The sequence below is a fragment of the Spermophilus citellus genome (assembly GCF_964194105.1).
Source record: "Spermophilus citellus genome assembly, chromosome: 7".
Classification (NCBI taxonomy): domain Eukaryota; kingdom Metazoa; phylum Chordata; class Mammalia; order Rodentia; family Sciuridae; genus Spermophilus; species Spermophilus citellus.
In genome coordinates, this window is record NC_138188.1 from 104,588,133 (window position 1) to 104,607,688 (window position 19,556).

The following is a 19,556-nucleotide window of genomic DNA, read 5'->3' on the forward strand; positions in this document are numbered from 1 at the left end:
AACTACAAAAAAAATATAAATAAATAAAAAAGAAAAAAAAGAATACTAAAATCCTCTGTTTATCCAAAGGCCAGTAGTGATCTAATTCACTCCCTCCCACCCTGGATCTTGGGTTCTCTTTGTAAAAATTTTTAAATAATTCACTTTGTAATTTTTCTGGCTGCTTACCTTCTGACCTCTAGCCCAAAATTAATTACATGGCAAAAAAATTGTGAAATGATTCAAACCAAAGATAAGAGTGTCTTGGTAAAATAATAAAAATTTGAAAATGAAATAAAATTAAAAGATACAGGTTAGATAAAGCATTGACATATGATGCCATGACTTGTGATAAGGGTTGGATTACTTAATAGGAAACCTACTTTCCTTCAGAGGCATGACGGAAACTACAAACAGGTAAATTTCAATACATCTTTAATATTAATATTGAGTTGGAAAAGTTTAAGCCGCCTTTAAGATGAAGTATGACATAAAATGCATACATAAGATGAATTCAATAAGATCAGCATTTGCCATTAAACTTAGAATTAAAATATTCAGGTATTCATGTATCTTTTTTAAAACTATGTAATTCTATAAAAGTGTATAATTGTTCACAGAATCAATCTCGAAGTCTTAAGATGTATTCTGCAAGTTTAATTCTTTATCACCTAGAAAATGATCTATAAGCAACTGAATACACAGGTACTCATTTACTAAAATAAAGATTTTACCAACTCTATGAGGGTTTCAACATCTACATCAGCAAAAAACAAACAAACAAAAAAAAACAATGAAAACAAAAAGTTTTCTTTAAAAAAATGCTGACACTGCTACATCGATGTTCATAGCAGCACAATTCACGATAGCAAGATTGTGGAACCAACCTAGATGCCCTTCAATAGATGAATGGATAGAAAAAATGTGGCATTTATACACAATGGAGTATTACTCTGCATTAAGAAATGACAAAATCATAGAATTTGGAGGGAAATGGATGGCATTAGAGCAGATTATGCTAAGTGAAGCTAGCCAATCCTTAAAAAACAAATGCCAAATGACTTCTTTGATATAAGGGGAGTAACCAAGGACAGGGTAGGGATGAAGAGCTTGAGAAGAAGATTAACATTAAACAGGGATGAGAGGTGGGAGGGAAAGGGAGAGAGAAGGGAAACTGCATGGAAATGGAAGGTGATCCTCAGGGTTATACAAAATTACATATAAGAGGAAATGAGGGGTAAGAGAAGAATAATACAAGTGGAAGAAATGATTTACAGTAGAGGGGGTAGAGAGAGAAGAGGGGAGGGGTGGGAAGGGGAGGGGAGGGGAGGGGGGATAGTAGAGAATAGGATAGACAGCAGAATACATCAGACACTAAATGGCAATATGTAAATCAATGGAAGTGCAACTGATGTGATACAGCAATTTGTATACGGGGTAAAAATGGGAGTTCATAACCCACTTGAATCAAACTGTGAAATATGATATATTAAGAACTATGTAATGTTTTGAACGACCAACAATAAAAAAAATAAAAAAATAAAAAAAAATTTAAAAATGCTAAACAGCTTAAATTAGGTTAATTTCAAGATGACGTTTTACTATATTCTTTCATCTGAAAGATAATCTCCATTCTTTTCACTTGATTCTTTATTCTTTAGATTAAGAATAAAATACTCTTTTCACATTTTGTTGTTGTTCCACTTTGTAAAAAGCATACTCATAAGAAACCTAAAAGGCTTTCTACAGAAGATAGGCAGTATTCTAGTGCTTTATATGTGTTATTTCACTTAATACTGGAACAACCCCATGTAATCCATAAATACTACTATTATTTTATTTTTAAAAATAAACCAGGCCTTTCAGGTAACCAGGCCCAGAGAAATTAAATAACAGCCCACTATCACATTTGCAATCTTCTGTAATGGTTTGAGGATGAATACTCCTCTTTAAATTTTACTTTCTTTATTCTGCCATATCTTTACTCTAATGAACCCAATTTGAAATATAACGTATTATTTTAACACATACTAAACACAAAACCAAGTGCTTTTCTACTCATTTGTTTAATTTTTACAATCACTCTGTGATATATACATTTCCCCTTATTTTTCCAGGAGAGGAAATTGAGGCTCAGTGAGCACAGTAATAAAGTTAATCTAACTCAAGGCCAATGTACTACCTCTGTGCTACCAAATCTGTTTAAAATAAATAACAAAATAACAAAAATGTATCCAGCTCTCCTATGTATTCAGACCTTGTCCTTAAACAAGTTAGTCTGTTTTCCCAATTATTTAAAAACAAACAAAAAAACCCACTTGAAACTGGGTGTAGTGCACACATCTATAGTCCCAGCTACCCACAGGGCTAAGGCAGGAGGATCATTTGAGCCCAGGAGTTCAGAGCCAGCCTGAGCAACATAGTGACATCTCACCTCAAAAAAAAAAAAAAAAACTTAAATTCATACCAATGATTGGATAGCCATGTGTTTCAGAATTACATTTCAAAACATACTTAGTTCTGAAAGATGCACAGCACAAAAACACAGGCGCTCAAAACTTTTTATCTTACAACTATTATCAACTACAAAAAAGGCAATAGTAGTAGAAAAGGGGTGAAGAAACAGGTTCCAAACAATATAGTCAGATAACAACTCAACTCACCTAGAAAAAAATGAAAGTAAATAATCACAAAGAAATGCATTTTCCATTTTGGTAACATATATGCCAAACAAGTCCTTATTAGATGGTGATCATAAAAGAGTTGTATGTAATTTGTCACTTTTATTTCCATCTCCCAAACTAAGATTTTTCAAATAATAGGACTACAATTAAACTACACAATATAAACAAGTGAAGGAGTTCAACTCATAAACTCATTAACTGTAGACAATAATTTTTCTCTTTTCAGGACTTTAAACACAAATAGATTTGTATCTCCAGAGAATAATACCTAGGGCCAAGAGTTTTGATTCTGAAAGAGCTGTGGTGAAAGAAAGAAAGAAAGAAAGAAAGAAAGAAAGAAAGAAGGAAGGAAGGAAGGAAGGAAGGAAGGAAGGAAGGAAGGAAGGAAGGAAGGAAGGAAGGAAGGAAGGAAGGAAGGAAGGAAGGAAGGAAGGAAGGAAGGAAGGAAGGAAGGAAGGAAGAAAGAAAGAAAGAAAGAAAGAAAGAAAGAAAGAAAGAAAGCGAGCGAGCTGTGGTCACTTAAAAAAAAGAATAATTCCTTTTTTTTCAAAGGAGGAGAAACAAGTACGAGATTTCTTTCCGGTATGTCAACTTCAATATGCACAATTTTATTTTATTTTTTAAAGATAGAATGTCAGAGATGAAGCCCAACTATATGCTGGCAAAATATGAAAATATGGAGTGATCTCCAGGATATATTTTTCAATCCAGGAAAATATAAAAGAGATCTCCAGGATGTATTTTTATACCCCACCCCCCCAAAAAAAGGGAAAATTTATACATTTAGAGAAAAAGGGACTAGAATTGGGTAAAATAATTACACACTGCTTGTTTTTTAAAATGATATAATAAACTGTTTTAAAATATTTAAGACCATTTAACTGGTAGAAGGAACACATAAAAGTTGAACTTCTTTGAACATATTTTGTACTTTGAAAACATGTAAATATTAAAACATGTAAATGTTAATTTAAAAGTAAAATTAATTTAGCATTTTAAAATTACAACTATAATAAGAGTAAAATAAAATTACAAAGCTTAATGGGGTATAATCACACAAAGAGAGTTCAATGTTGCTTTAAAACAGACACCTTGGTTAATTCCTAATGGGATTGAATGGGAGGTTAAAAAATGCTTCAAAAAGATCTTACATTATTGTCAGCTAGAGGTGCTAATAAGTGGGTGATTATAATGCTGTCATTGAGAAGTGAAATTTTCAATGTTAAGTGTGGAAGATTATCAGGGTTTAAAAAAATAGACTCTGATGTCATGTAAAACTAAGAAGAACCAATAATAATTTTTAAAAAAGATATGATTTTTTAAAACCCTCAATTTTAATTGGAAGTATCAATATGAATTTATGTGTATTTACCCTTGGGGGAGAAAAACAGATGTGTTATATCTTTGAAAAAATTACCACATCTCCTAGCTCTTTTTACTAAAAATATTCAGAAGCAGTAACCAACCCTATAGCATTTAGCACTTCCAGCATTTAGACTGTGATATCTAAAAAACATTTGTTACTAAAAGAACGTGGTCTCCTTGAAGAAAAAGTTGATTCCAAGTATGAGAAAGAAATGTGTAAGATGAACCTGGAACACTATTCTAGAGAACAAGGAAGCTATCAAATAGTATAAACAAACAAACAAGAAAACACCCAACTAGTCACCTATGAAGGATGTTATGGAACCAACCAATTCTAAATTTTGCTAAATAATAGTAAGGAATCAAATATATACCTGTCTTTTTATATAAACTGTACTTTAGAGTACAGATAAAAGTACATGGGGGACTGGGGTTGTAGCTCAGTGGTACAGCCTGGCATGTGTGAGGCCCTGGGTTCGATCCTCATCATCACATATTTTAGTTTTGATTACTAAAACTAAAATAAAAAAAAGATTAAATGGGGGAAGTTTCTCTTTATGAAACCAGCTCTTAAGATGAAATAAAAACATTCAACAATAACATTTTATAAGGCCTATGTGGTGCTGCACACCTGTAATCCCAGCAACTCAGGAGGCTGATGGAGGAGGACCACAAATTCTAGGCCAGGGCAACTTAGCAAGGCCCTGTCTCAAAATTAAAACAGTCAGGGATGTAGATGAGTGGTAAAATGCCCTTGGGTTCAATCCCCAGTACCAAATAAACAAATTAAATAAGTAAGATGGCATCAGTATTAGAAACCACAAATTAAATAATACTAAATAAATAAATATATTAAAATGTTTAAAATTGCCAAAAGTTTAAATTTCTGCTACAGATACAATAAATGTACCTATAAATGTCAAGAAGACCTTAAATTTGAACATATTTATAAGTATATAATTTTATGTGAGTCTACATGATATGCTCCTATTTTGGTCTGTGGCACAATAAAGATATCAGAAATTAAATGAAAATAAGCAACAGATAGCAGAATAAAAATCCAAAACTGTCTATGAACAATTCACTAAAATTTATCAGAATACCTTTAATATGTATCATGAAAGTTTTAAAAGTGAAATCTCATTATTTTAAAACTATACAAAAATTTACCAAACTAGCATTATCTACCTTAGCAGTTTTTCCTCCCTGAGAATTAAATGCAGTAATACAATTTAAAAATATCCTGTATTCTCCCTGGCTCACAACAAATATTTTCCAAAATGGGAAATTGTTCCATTTTTACATACCTTGACGTAGATCACAGGGAGCGTCTGTTTGGCTCTACTATAGTGTCTGGCAACTCTGTATACTGTTTCCGGAACATAGTCCAGCACCAGATTAAGGTAGACCTCATCTTTCTAAAAAGGTTTATTCAAAACAAAAAAACAAAACAGATTACAAATTGGCCTTTCTTTAAACACTCAAAGTAAATTCCCTATACATTCACTTGTTCAGATTTTTAAAGAAAAAATTTGTGTGTTCAATTTTAATTACACAAAATTATTTTAGAAAATAACCAAAACAGTAAAAACAAGTGTACACATCTTAGTAATAATTCCATGTTAAAAACATGGACGTTTCAATACTGTTAAGATTCCCAATCATATTTAAACTATTATTTTGTTTACCATGATTTTCAAAGATATCGCCAATCACAAAATTTCCTATCTTCTAAGCTGAGAATTAATGTCTTCATATCCTACCAGTAAAGCAGTATGGTAGTAAATGAGTACTGAATTGAGAGCTAAGAAAAACAGATTTCTAGCATTAGCTCTGATGGAATTAGTGTGTGCAAGTCAATCATTGTAGGCTTCAGTTTTTTCAGCTGTAATTTGATTAGATATTGTTCAAAATGTCTCTAATGTCCAGTTGGATATGGTGGTACATGCCTGTAATTCCAGAAGATTCAGGAGGTTGAGGCAGAAGGATCTCAAGTTCAAGGCCAGCCTCAGCAACTGAATGAGGCATTTAGCAAATTAGGGAGACCATGTCTCAAAACAAAACAAAAAAAAAAGAAAAGAAAAAGCAATAATGGATTCAGTTCTGGTACTAAAAAAAAGTCTTTAATCTCCACAAAAAAGATTTTATGGTTACTTAATAGTATATAATTAGTAAAATAATCACACTTGTGTTCTATAATTAACTGTAACAAAAAGAGTAACTCTTAAGGAAGTGAGTTACCACATAAAGGTCATATGTTTAAATATCCTTTCTTTTAGCAGCACAAAGACACCAACTCACGATCTGAAGAAGGGATTCCAACCAAATAAGAAAGAGGAACAACCTGTACCCTGTTCATGTAAATGATATCAGTTAGATAAATCAAAGTAGAAAATGAAGCTGAGAATCTATGAGTGGGAAAAACTACAGGTAAACAAACTTCCATAATTTCCAAATATGAAATTATCTTAAGCTACCAAACTGAAGTAGAGAATTTAAATTTTCAGCATTTACTATATATCACTGGCCACTGCAGAGGAATTAAGTGTGCAGGTATAAAAGAGGCAATGAAAATTGAGTATGCAAGGAGGACTTCAGGTGGAGTGAAAACAAATCACAATGTGAGGTCAAAGTGAATGGCAGATACAAAGAGGATTCAGATGTCAAAGTTTTCTTTTATTAAAAAACTCATAACAGGCTGAGGTTGTGGCTCAGTGGCAGAGCACTTGCCTCACACATGTGAGGCACTGGATTCAATCCTCAGTACCACATAAAAATGAATAAGTCAAAATAAAGACATTGTGTCCATTTATAAGTAAAAACTATTTTTAAAAAACTCTTAATTACAACTTTTTTATTTTAATAAATCATTTGAGAAAAGTTAATTGTGATATATTTATTAACAACTTGCAGATTTGCACAGCATTGGGTTACAATTTATTTCATTTGCTAAACAATCATTCTAAAAGGGAAGAATACAAAGAATAAAAGACTACTGTTGTGTTCAATGGTGGTTTTCTTGTAGTAAGACTATGAACTCTGTCCTTTATAATTGCTTTATGAGTGCATTTACGAGGGGTCGTAAGGGCAAATACCTTCAATAGCTAAATAACAAATGTAAAGGTATAGCCAAACTCTGTAAAGCAGTAAGGGACAGTGGTTGGTCAACCAGTGCAAGACTTTATTAAAAGCATTCCCCCCCCGCCCCCGCAAAAAAAAAGAGCAATGTGCTACCTAGTCAAATAAAACATATTAGGAGATAGATTTTACAGTCAGCATATAATCTCTAATTTTAACACAGCCAACTAAGATTGACACAAACCTAGGAAAAATGGCTTAAAATGGAAGACTGAAGTTTTAAGACTCTAATGGGCTAGAATGAAAGACCAAATTTACAACATGAAATGTAATAGAGCCCTATCAACTTATTATATAGAGGGCTGGGGATGTGGCTCAAGTGGTACTGTGCTCGCCTGGCATACATGGGGCGCTGGGTTTGATCCTCAGCACCACATAAAAATAAAGATGTTGTGACAACCACAAACTAAAAAATAAATATTAAAAAATTCTCTCTCTCTCTCTAAAAAAAATAAATAAATACATTTATTATGTAGAATGATAGACCAGACAGAATCAAGATATACACAGCAGTAATCCATTTGCAAAGTAAATGATAGGTGTAAATGACTAGAATGGAAAAGAAGTCTCGTTGAGAGATTGCTAATGAAAAACATAATACAACAACAGGATATGACAGAAGTACTGTGTTGCAGATTTCAGGCCTCATTTAAAGTACTGATGATATCCCTTTTTAAAGCATATTTTATTCATGGTAGCAGCAAAGTGCAGTACATCAAAGGACGGTTAACAAATAATGTATGCTATAAGTTCAACACTCTATTATTTTATGAAAAATATGAAGGCTCAATATTATCTTTTTAAATTTATAAATGTTTAAATGTAAATTAAAGCCACAACAATAATCCCTGAGGAAGGGGAGAATTCAACCCTCCGAAACATAAGAGAAAAGGGCTGAATTCAGCATTTTTAGCACCTATAATTTCCTGAAACATTCTCAGGGTCTGCTGTTTTCTTTTCTTTTTATTCTTTTTTTCTTTTTGTTTGGTACTGAGGATTGAACTCAGGGGCATTCAACCACTGAGCCACACCCCCAACCTATTTTGTATTTTATTTACAGACAGGTTCTCACTGTGTTACTTAGTGCCTTGCCATTGCTTTGAACTCTCAATCCTCCTGCCTCAGCCTCCCAAGCTGCTAGGATTACAGGCAGGTGAAGTGGCACCCAACTCAGGTCTGCTGTTTTCTTAATGTAATCTCTTTTGGATTACCTGACTGAATTCTGGAAAACTCACAGATTAGTTGTAAAAGTTAAAAGCTGATACAGAAATAAAACATATTAAAGAATAGGACTTCAGATGTAGATTATAAAAACACTTATTTCACACCAACATGAGGAAGTACTAAACTCAAAGAGCTGTTACTAGGCTTCCAAAACTGGCTAAGAAGTCACTGCTACTTTAAAAAAAATTATATTTTTATACAGAGTGGGTCTTATTCAAAAACCTCAAAAAAAAGAAGGTATAAATTTAGACAACATTTTTTGCATATTAAAGACACTTAAATGACAGGACTTCGATTATACCTAACAAATCAAAAACAGCAGGGGTAACTCTATCATGTCTCCAGAAAATAGATAATATTTTTATGCCCAGATAACTTCTGAGGTCAAGAAAACAAAATGGCTTAAGGCTACAGTTTTAAATAGAACCATGATGGGATACAAAGCAGTGTATCATAGAACGTAGTAATAAGACATTCAACCCAGTGTCATGGTAGACCAGGATTCTCCTTGGAATCGGGTCAAAAGAACTTCACAACAGTTATCTTTCCTCTGATGGGTAAAATGGGCTAGCGAGATGGAAATAGCATGAAAGGCAAAGGGTGTATGGATTAGGGCAAATCTTTTCTGCTTTGAAACTTTGGGGAAGGAATGGAAAGGGGAGGTAAGCAGCTAGCAAACAACAAGTAAGGTAAGCTTTCTCCCCCATCTGACATCTTAAAATAAATACCCAAATTACAAAAAGATGTTTTTTTAAAAAAACTGCAAATGTATTAGAAGAAAATATGAGTGTTTCTGCAAACCTTGGAGGACAAAAACAGCTATAAGCTATTAAGGAAAATATGCCAAATTGGTTACATAAAAATATGAAACTTTTATATTACTTTAAAAAAAATCACATAAATCATTTCTAAAAACTATGATAATTAGGAGGAGAATAATTATTTCAGTTACAAATGTCAAAGGACTAATTTGTTTTTATTTAAATACTGAATAAGACAAGACCAATATTCAAATAGAAAAAAAATGAAAAGAAAGATGCTATGGTTTGGATATGGAATGTCTCCAAAGGTTCATGTGTTGAAGGTTTGGTCACCGATGCAGTAATTAATATTCAGAGGTAGGACCTTTAGAAAGCTAAGTGGATCATGAAGGTTCAGACCTCATGAGTAGGTTGATGCACTGATGAGTAGGTTAATGCAAATAATGAATCATTTGATGGCATTATTGAGAGGTGGTAAAAACTGTAGGAGGTAGAGTATGGTTGAAGGAAGTAGGTAATAGGTGGCACACCTTGGTAGAGTATATCTTGTCCCCAGCCCCTTCCTCTCTCATTTGTTCTCCGTGCTTACAGTCTGCCATGAGGTAAGTGGCATTCCTGTACTGTATCCTTTGGCACTGATGTTTTGCTTACTTCAGGCCCAAAGCACTGGAGCCAGCTGACCATAGACTGAAACCTCTGAAATCATGAACCAAAATAAATTTTCCTCCTCCAAGGTTTTTTTTTTTTTTTCCCCTCCCTTTCAGGTATTTTGTCCCAAAGATGAAAAGCTGACCAACACAGAGCATGAAGATAGACAGTCACACAAATAGCCAACAAAAATGTGGAAAGATGTTCAACTTTACTAATAATTAAAGAAATATAATAAAAAATATAATGAAGTTATCATTTTTCACCTATCAAACAGGAAAAGATAATTCAATCCTAAGAAACCTAAGTACGAGAAAAGGTCACTTTCCAAAATGCACCACAACACCATTCTGGTGGAAACTCAAAACTCATGCAATCTTTTGGGAAAGTAAATAGGTTAACCCATTTCAGCCCAAAGTGAAGACATACAGACTCCCAATTTGACTCAGCAATGCCATTTCTAGGAATCAAGTTTATGAAAACAACTGTGCATGTATGTGTGCCCTTATGCATGTGAATAAAATTCCTTGCTATTTGTGACTTTCACACAGGAAGGAAGGTAGAGAGAAAGAAAAAGAAAGGGGGAGAAAGCTACAGATTGTAAAGTTGATGAGGTACTCTTTCTATAACTTAGAAGTTTCATTTAATTAAAAACACAATAGCTGGGTATGGTGGTGCACACCTGTAATCCCAGCAACTCAGGAGGCTGAAGTAGGAGGATTCCAAGTTCAAGGCCAGCCTCAGCAATTTAGCAAGACCCTGTCTCAAAATAAAAAACAAAAGGGGCCAGGGATTTAGCTCAGTGTTTAAAAGACCCCTGTCACCAGTATTTCCCCTACAAAAAAATTAAAACATTTGCTCTTAATATTTATACAGTTAGCTATAATCACATCTCCTTGTCTCTTAGATGAATGACTCAATAAATTGTTCTTCATCTTTTTGGGGTAGAGAACTCTTTCAGAATCTAATAAAAGATACAAGCTAGGTCTCACTAAAAAATACATAATCTTTAGTAATGATAGTTGAATAAGGACATATTATAATAGAAGCAGTAGTAATAATAGTAGTAGAAGTATTAGTAATGATAATAAAAGACACAATCATTTGAGAAGGGTCACACATCTTTTGTAGACCCAAAGTTTAAAACACTGGTTTGAGTGCTTCTATGGGAAGGTCATTTAGCTTCTCTCTGCTTCCATTCCATAGGACTGTTGTGAGGATTAAATCACTAAATAAAGTGTTTAGATCAATGCCCTGGAAAGAATATATTAATTTTAGCTATCATTACTATTACCTCTACTACTATTATTATTGCTACAATAACTGTTTTTACTACTGCTACTATTACAATATTCCCTTATTCAAGCATCATTGCTAAGGTATTTTTCAATGTTACCTTTCTGGTATACTGCTTCTGCAGAAATTCACATTCTACGCTAAATAGAAAAGCATATTATAAGACTCTGATATCAGACTGCCTAGGGTTAACTCCCAACATTTTCATTTATAACTGTATAACTCGGGTAATTTAAATGGTATTTTCTTGGTTTCTTTTTCTATAAAAATTGAGATAACAACAGTAACAATTCTTCACATGGGATATAAGGAGGTTTAAGTGAGTTACAAAGTACAGGTAAGAGCTCAGGGCAATATCTGATGCACAACAAGTGTGATATATATATTTGCTATTGTAAAATGATAAATTAATGTTTACATGCAAGGTGCTATAAGCACTGGATAAATATTTTTAAATTTGTTCCTTACAAAATCTCTACTATACAGAAGGTAGGGGACAAACTTACAAAAGTAAATATCTTGCCCAGAGTCATAAGGTGCTATCATGTGGCACAATTGGAATGGAAACCCAAATACTTCTAGTTACCAAGTCTTTAAAATGACAGGGTGAAATACAACACAAAGAAGCTCCCTAAAATGGACATCTCATTCAGCCACTCTGAAGTCAATAAAAATGTTTACCTAATATTATAGAAATAACACTTTTAACTACACCCAGAGCTGAAAAATGCTTATAGACAAAAACAGGTTAGCTACAATTCTAAAATTAAAAATAACCAAAGGGAAATAGAGAATATTACATAGTACAACTTAACAGAATATTACGTAACTAAATATTATGATATAATAGGGGAAGTTTAATTAGATCATTAATATTCAGAAAGGTTTTAAGTAGTTAAGAATATATATCTATATAAACATGCACATATGGAATAAGATACATAGAACTCTCAAAGATTAGGACAGTGACAGTGAATATATATATATATATATATATATATATATATATATATTAAATCAAAAGGGAGTAATAATAAAGGCCCTGAGAGAAAAGACACTAAGAAACAGAAAAATTCAAGCCAGGTACGAATCTATAAGGAAATTTGTAGAGGATCACAAATACAAAGAAAGTAAGATACATAGAAATCCAACAAAAGAGAGGTACAGAAACCCAGAAAAAGACTGATGGAGAACCACAGAATATAATAACCAAGAGAGAAGAGAGCAGAAACTAGAGGCAGAGTTACAGAGGGAAAGGAAATTGGAAAGAAGTGGGTACAAAGACCAAGAGAAAGAGACAAAACCCACAGACAGAAAAACAGAAATCCAAAAAGGGAGACAGAGACTCAATAGAGAGCAGTGGAGAAAGGCTGAAAGAAAATGACAAAAAGGGAAAGAGTTAAAGATGGTACAGAATATGGCAGATTTCTAAAATTTCCATACACCTTTTGAACTCATCTAACCTAGAACCTACCAGAGCCCTTCATTTCTATAATCCTGAAACAATGAATTCTTGTTCCTTTTGATCTTTGCAATAACCTCAACTCATCCCCCTAATGCCTCCTCATGGCCTCATTTAGGCTCATATTCTTATCACTGATCTCCTTCCCAAAGCTTTCCCTTATGCTCTCTGAAATCCAAAAAAGAAACTGCCAGATAATCTCATTTTCTTCATGAAGGGTTCTTTTTACTGTCTTCCCCTAGACAAAAATCTGAATATCACCCAAGGGTACTGGTTTCCTTATATCATTCTCAAATGAAGTTTGTTCTTACCCCTCAAAAAATTCTAGGAACAGAAGGAAATACTGTCAAACTGTTGACCTTTTATTGTCCTGATCTTAAACAATATCCAGGCTTCTTCCTCCTCCAAACTCCACACACCCTCTCTATCCAACCTTGTCAATGTAACATAGAACACTGTAAGAAGTCGTCCAAGTATGTACTTCCTGGACATCTCTATGTGCATGTCTCATAGGCCATCTCAAACTTAATTATTTCATTCTTCAAAACTTTTCTCATAAATACACAAAAGCAATGCTTAGCTAGAAAAAAATATCTATCAAATATAGGACTACTACATTCAGAAATTAGTAATCTCTAGAGACTTGTAAGAAATTCACAGACTTTTAGATCCCTCCCTAACAGCAGTGGAAACTCATTCCTGAGCTCTCAACCCTAGAGCAGAACCTATCTTCTCCTATGTCTACAATTAGTTCACTAATATATTGAGTAATATGTTAGTTCTATTAGAACAATTCGTAAGTGGAGATTATGAGTGACAAAAAGAAATGATCTTTTTGGTGACTTGGAAGATTATGGGAAGTCTTAAACCTGTGTATTTCTACACATCTTTGGAAAACTTTTCTTTTTAAAATTATTCTTTTGACAAAGTTTAAGGGTAGAAAGAAAAAAGATACAAAATGAAGGCTGAGATATCAAGCTTTACCCTGCTTTCAGATACCCACAGAGCATTTGCAGATCTAGGTAAAGAGTCACTGCTTTAGTGAAGGCAGCCTCTGTAAGTCTCTGTTACAGATTCTTATTACAAGGGACCTACATAATTTGAGTCTGTTAACATAAAATGATTTGCGCTTTGGAAAAACACTTATTTAAAAAAAAAAGAAAACTTTTATCTTTTTTTTTTTAAACAAAGATAATTGTTTTTTTACACTATATCCCACCCTTCCTTTTTTTCTTTATTTTAGTGGAGCTATCCCAAACTAAGAGTTATCTGTTTTTCACTTTGGAAACTTTACAATGCTCAAGAAAAAGTTCTAAGATATGTAAAATATTTGAAAGTCTATTTTTTTTTCTAATAGAGGTTCACTGTCCTTGTTAACCTCTATTAATCACCTTTCTATATCTGTAAGAATGTTTAAGATAAATAGGAAGCTGTAAGCAGTAGCAGGGAGAAAGTCTTGCTCTGAAGTACTCAGATAACAGCTGGTCAATTGTTACCATGAAGGCAGGATTAAGTCTGTGGTAAGGGCTGCCTATGATGGGGGTTTCCCACCTAACCAAAACCAGACGGGTAAGCCATCAGGTATCTTACATTTCAAAGTCTGATATTCTTCTCTTTCTACACTTGAATTTCATAAAAGTTGGATAAGCTAACATTTATAAAGCATTAAAAGTATGTGGCATACAGGGAGGGCTATACAAATTAAAATAAGCAATCAAGAGAAAATGTTTAGGAACTTTGTAAGGAGGCCTTTGCAAATGAATTTATATGTAATCTAGTGGCTCACAAAAATAAATAACTCTGACCTTTACTTCCTGGGGTATTATGATGTCTAGCATCTAATAACAAAAAGCCATGAGGATGCAAAATTTCATTTTAAGAGTGCTGGGAACATAATATATGCTTCATAATCTTATTTGGAAAGGTACAGAAAAACAAAGACTTGCCAAAATAGATAATATTAAAGAGAGTAATAGGCAGTAGGTACATAAACCAAGTAATTGGGTTTCTAAATAAGAGATATTTAGAAAATATCTATGAGGTTTACAATTCACAATACAAACAGAGGCACAATTTAAACTTAAAAATGACTAAGGAACAAGTGTTGATAAAGGACATATTTACTAAGTATGGCTGGTCACACATATTAGCTATGACACACAAATATATACACAACACATAATAGATCCACAGACATGGATATCACACCACCTTGCCTTAAAATACATAGGTCTTCTTCTATATCATTGGGTTTGTCATGGGAAAAGAAAAAGAATTTCCAAGAAAATCTAAGTACAGTTTAATGGAAAATGATTAATCTACAGTTAAGTAAATTAATATTGGATTAGAAATTAAGAGACATTATGGATCTAAGAACATTACATATTATATGCATAAAATCTTAAGTCCAAAATATCAAGTGAATTTATTCAAGTCATATTTATTTTGCCCCTCAAAACAACAACCACCACCACCACCAAAAAAAATCCCTGATTTCCATGTTACTTGCCAGGTCCCCCATCCAAAACCAGTAAAGAAAAAAATTTAAGGAAATATTAAAACTGGGAAAAAGGACGGGCAGAAAGAAAAAGACCAAGGTACAACAGTAGAAACTGGTTTTCTTTGCTTTCTTCTCCACTGATTAAACTGCCATAAGTTATTACATCTTCTGAGGAGAAAGACCAATGGAGGACCAAGGAAGACGAACATTCACAGCTCAAAGTCTTAACTATCCTTTACTTTCACAAAACTAAGTGTGATCAGAAATAGTGACAATTTATAATAAGCTCTGTAATATAATACTATATCTTTTTTCTCTGATCAAAGACCAATTAAACTTGCTTTCTAATGTTTAACCCTCATTCTAGTCCTATCAGAGTCCTCCCACTTCCTCTCTTCACCTCTCATCAACTTCCACTTAGCAAAATGACATAATTTTCCTCCTTATAATAAACAGATGAAATGAGGATTCCATAAAAAACATAGAAGTATCAAGAAAAAAATATAACCTTCTAGAACTAAAGATAGCTGTTTTTTTTTAAAAAGGAGAAAATTCTTAAAAAAATCATTCCCTTTATATTCTTATTAGCATGTTCCTGCTATAACTAATGATATTCAATGACCATTTCTTATGCTCAAAATCACTGGGGCCTATGCTTTGAATGCTTTCATTCAATTAGCGAAACTATTTTGTTAGGGTAAAGGTATGGGAAGTATTATTTTTAGAAGAATACCAAGTTTATCACAATATTCAATACATACTATCTGTCACACCTACCTTCTCACCACTTGAGTAGAAGAAATAACGCAATCGGACTATGTTACAGTGATCTAGCTTTCTCATGATCTGGAGTTCTCGATTCTGAAAAGAAAACACATGAAAATAATTTTTAAAGGACAACAATTATACATCATAATCACCAAGATGCTCCTGAAATAACATTAAACACCCTAAACAGCAAGCTATGTATGTGCTATTAAAAAATACAGTCTGTACACCAGAACTTAACTGCAAAGTAACTATTACTAGTCCATGAACTATTTGTTACTGCTCAGCAATAAGATACAGAATTGAGAATGTTTAAAATCTTTTATAGCAATTTGGCAGACTAAATTTTTATCTATGATTCTGATAATAAGAATTGAGGCCTGTATTCTATATTTTTAAAACTTTTACTTTTATAGCAATTCATTTGTACTATATTTTGCAAAACTATCAGTCTGGTGAATTGGAAATTATAGAAACTGGTACTTTACCACATGTACCTTGAGAAGCACCAGTTTAGGATTTGTAAGAAACATTTGAAATAAGCTGCTGTTACTTATGTAAATTTTTTTGCAACTATAATAAAAAAATAAATCAAACTTTTCAAAAAAAATTAAGCAGGGATCAAAGGAGACTCTTACAATCCTATTGTTTTCTGAGTTACAGTGAAAAAAAAAAAACTAGGGGCTCAGGTACTAAGTTTTTAAAAAAGACATACAGAGTCCTGACAGATTTATAGACCACACAAACTTTCTTTGGGAAAGTTCAAAGTTATGCTCACATTGCCTGAAAATAAAATATTAAATAATATGATTTCTTAATATCTTATTCTACTGTAATAAATTAAGTAGATTATTAACAAAGAATATACATTCCAACAATATTCTAATGGCTGTTAAAAATACCAAAATGCCAACTACATGGCCAGAAAAATAACACTTTTTTTTTTTTAGTTATTATAGTAATTCAGAAAGTTAAAAAAAAAAAAAGGGGGGTATATGCCTGGGAATCTGGAAAGGAAATAGAATTACCGTCACATAAGAGGCCAAGAAAGAGGAAGGTTAGGGACCAATAAGCCAAAAAAGCAGAACTACCTTTAGCAGACTGGGCTCTAGTCTTTAGAAGACAGGAGCAGAAATAAGTGAATATTTTTTAAATAACCTTGAGAACTGGGTTTATACATGTAGTAACATTTAAAATTCTTAAAACACATCAATCTGTCATTCCATTACTTGTGACAAATGCATAACTGAAGCAATAAACATATAGTAAGGAGATATAGCTGTCCCTTAGTATTCATAGGGAATTGATTACAGGGAATATACAGAGATGGATGGGGGAGAGTGTACCAAACTTTGTAGATGCTCAAGTTGTTTGTATAAAATAGGACAATACTTACATATAACCTACACACATTTTTTGTACACTTTAAATCATCTCTAGATTGCATGATACTTAATACAATATAAATGCTAAGTAAACATATGTTTTAGTGTAGTGTTTAGAGAACACAGACAAGAAAAAAAATCTGTGTATGTTCACTCTAAATTCTGCCAATATTTTCAATCTGCAGTTGGTTGAATCCATGTATGTATAACCCACAGATACATAGTATCAAACTGGATAGAAATAGCAAATAAGCATACAAAAAGATGCTCAATATCATTTTCCATCAGGAAACTCCAAGTTAGAACAATGAGATTGTACTACACACCTATTAAAATGTTGTTAATGTCCAAAAATACAAAGGCTAATGAAAATATGGAGCAACATAAACACTCTTCATTGCTAATGGCAATAAGAATTTGCACAGCTACTTTGGAAGACAATTTAACAGTTGCTTACATAAATACATATACTCTTACCATAAAATACAGCAATTGTGCTACTTGGATATTTACCCAAATGTGATGAAAACTTAGGTCAACAACAAAAACTTGCACAGAAATCTTTTAAAAAGCTTCATTGATGATTACGAACATTTGGAAGTAACTTATATGATCTTCAAGAGGTAAACAGATAAATAACTATGATATATCCAAATAATGAAATATTACTCAACACTAAAAAAATGGGCTATCATTCCATGAAAAGTTATACAGGTACATTAAATGCATATTGCTAAGCAATAAAAGTCAATTTGAAGAATCTGAAAAGTATATACAATATGATTCTAACAATGACCATCTATAAAAGTCAAAACTGTAGCAATAAAAAGATCAATGATAATTAGGGATTTTGAGGGAAGGCAAGATGAATAGGTAGAGCTCAGGAGATTTTCAGTTCATTGAAACTATTTTGTAATCTACTGTAACAGTAGATAAATGTCATGATGCATTTACAAAAAAAAAACAAAACAAAAAACAAAAAAACCATAGACTGTACCCTGCAAAGTAAATAATTGTGCAAACTCTAGACTTCAATTAGAACTATGTCAATATTGTTTTAGTGAATGTTAAAAATGCACTATACTAAGGAAAGACAATAATAATAAGGGAAACAAGGTCAACAATAAATGTAGCTTTTGTGAATTTTCTGTACTTTCGACTCATTTTTCTGTCAAACTAAAACTTCCCCCCAAAAAGCCCAAGAATATTTTAATTTGAAAATAAAAAATTTTAATAGGCAATGGGTTTTAATAAACATTAATCCCAAGAAGGAGTACAAATGGCTAATAAACACATTTAAAAATGTTCAACATAATTAGCATCAGCAAATGGAAATCAAGATGACAATGAGACATCCCTTTCACATCCACTAAGATAGGTTTAAACAAAAAGTAGATTATAATCATCCAACAACAACTAGAAAATAAATATTTTAAAAAGGATAATAATAAGTGTTTCCAAGGCTAGGGTTGTGGCTCAGTGGCAAAGCGCTTGCCTAGCATGTGTGAGGCACTCGGTTTGATTCTCAGCACCACATATAAATAAATTAATAAACAAAATAAAGGTCCATTGACAATTTAAGAAAATAGTTTTTAAAAATAAGTGTTTCCAAAGATATAGAGAAAGTACAGTGATAACACCCTGCTATAGAATTGTAAAACAGTACAGCTTTGGAAAAGAGATAAAAATTTCAAGATGGCAATCACAGAATCACCATAGGACCCAGAAATTCTACCCCTAGGAATAAACCCAGGACAAATGAAAACAACTGTCCCTACAAAAATCTGTACACAAGTATTCATAGCATCATCTTTATAAAAGCCCCAAAACGTAAACATTCCTAATATTCAGTAGCTGATAGAGAGATAAACAAAACATACCATATCCATGAATTGAAATATTATTCAACCAGGAATAAGAACGACATACTGAGACATGATAAAATAGGTATTAACCTAAAAAAAACATTACTGTAAGACATAGAAACCAAACATGAAAAATAATATATTGTATGATTTCCTTCATATGAAAAGTCCAGAATGGGCAAGTCCATACATACCAACAAATATTAAGTGAATTTGTGATTTCCAGAGCATAGTGGGAAAAAAAGGATGGGTACTGATGAAAAAAAGGATGGGTATAGGGTTTCTTTTTGAGGTGAGGAAACTATTCTGGAATTCCACAGTAGGTGACAGTTTTACAACTCTGTAACTCAAACCAATTAATTATAAACGTTAAAAAGGTAATTTTACAGTATATGAATTGTATCTGAGTAAAACTGTTATAAAAAAAATATCAAGGCAGCTGAACACCAACAACAAATACAAAGTTTTAGTGAATCTAATA

General features: G+C 32.6%; 1 protein-coding gene across 2 annotated transcripts in view; it reads right to left on the reverse strand.

Moving 5' to 3' along the window:
- Positions 1-19,556, reverse strand: part of GSK3B (glycogen synthase kinase 3 beta) — a 156,399-nt gene that overhangs the window by 57,536 nt on the left and 79,307 nt on the right. For both annotated transcript variants that reach the window (XM_081301744.1, XM_081301743.1), the window contains exons 3-4: positions 15,835-15,918; positions 5,336-5,446 (exon numbers count right to left, since the gene is read on the reverse strand). In XM_081301744.1, the coding sequence (XP_081157870.1) occupies positions 5,336-5,446; positions 15,835-15,918 (195 nt within the window). The remainder of the gene's footprint in view (positions 1-5,335; positions 5,447-15,834; positions 15,919-19,556) is intronic.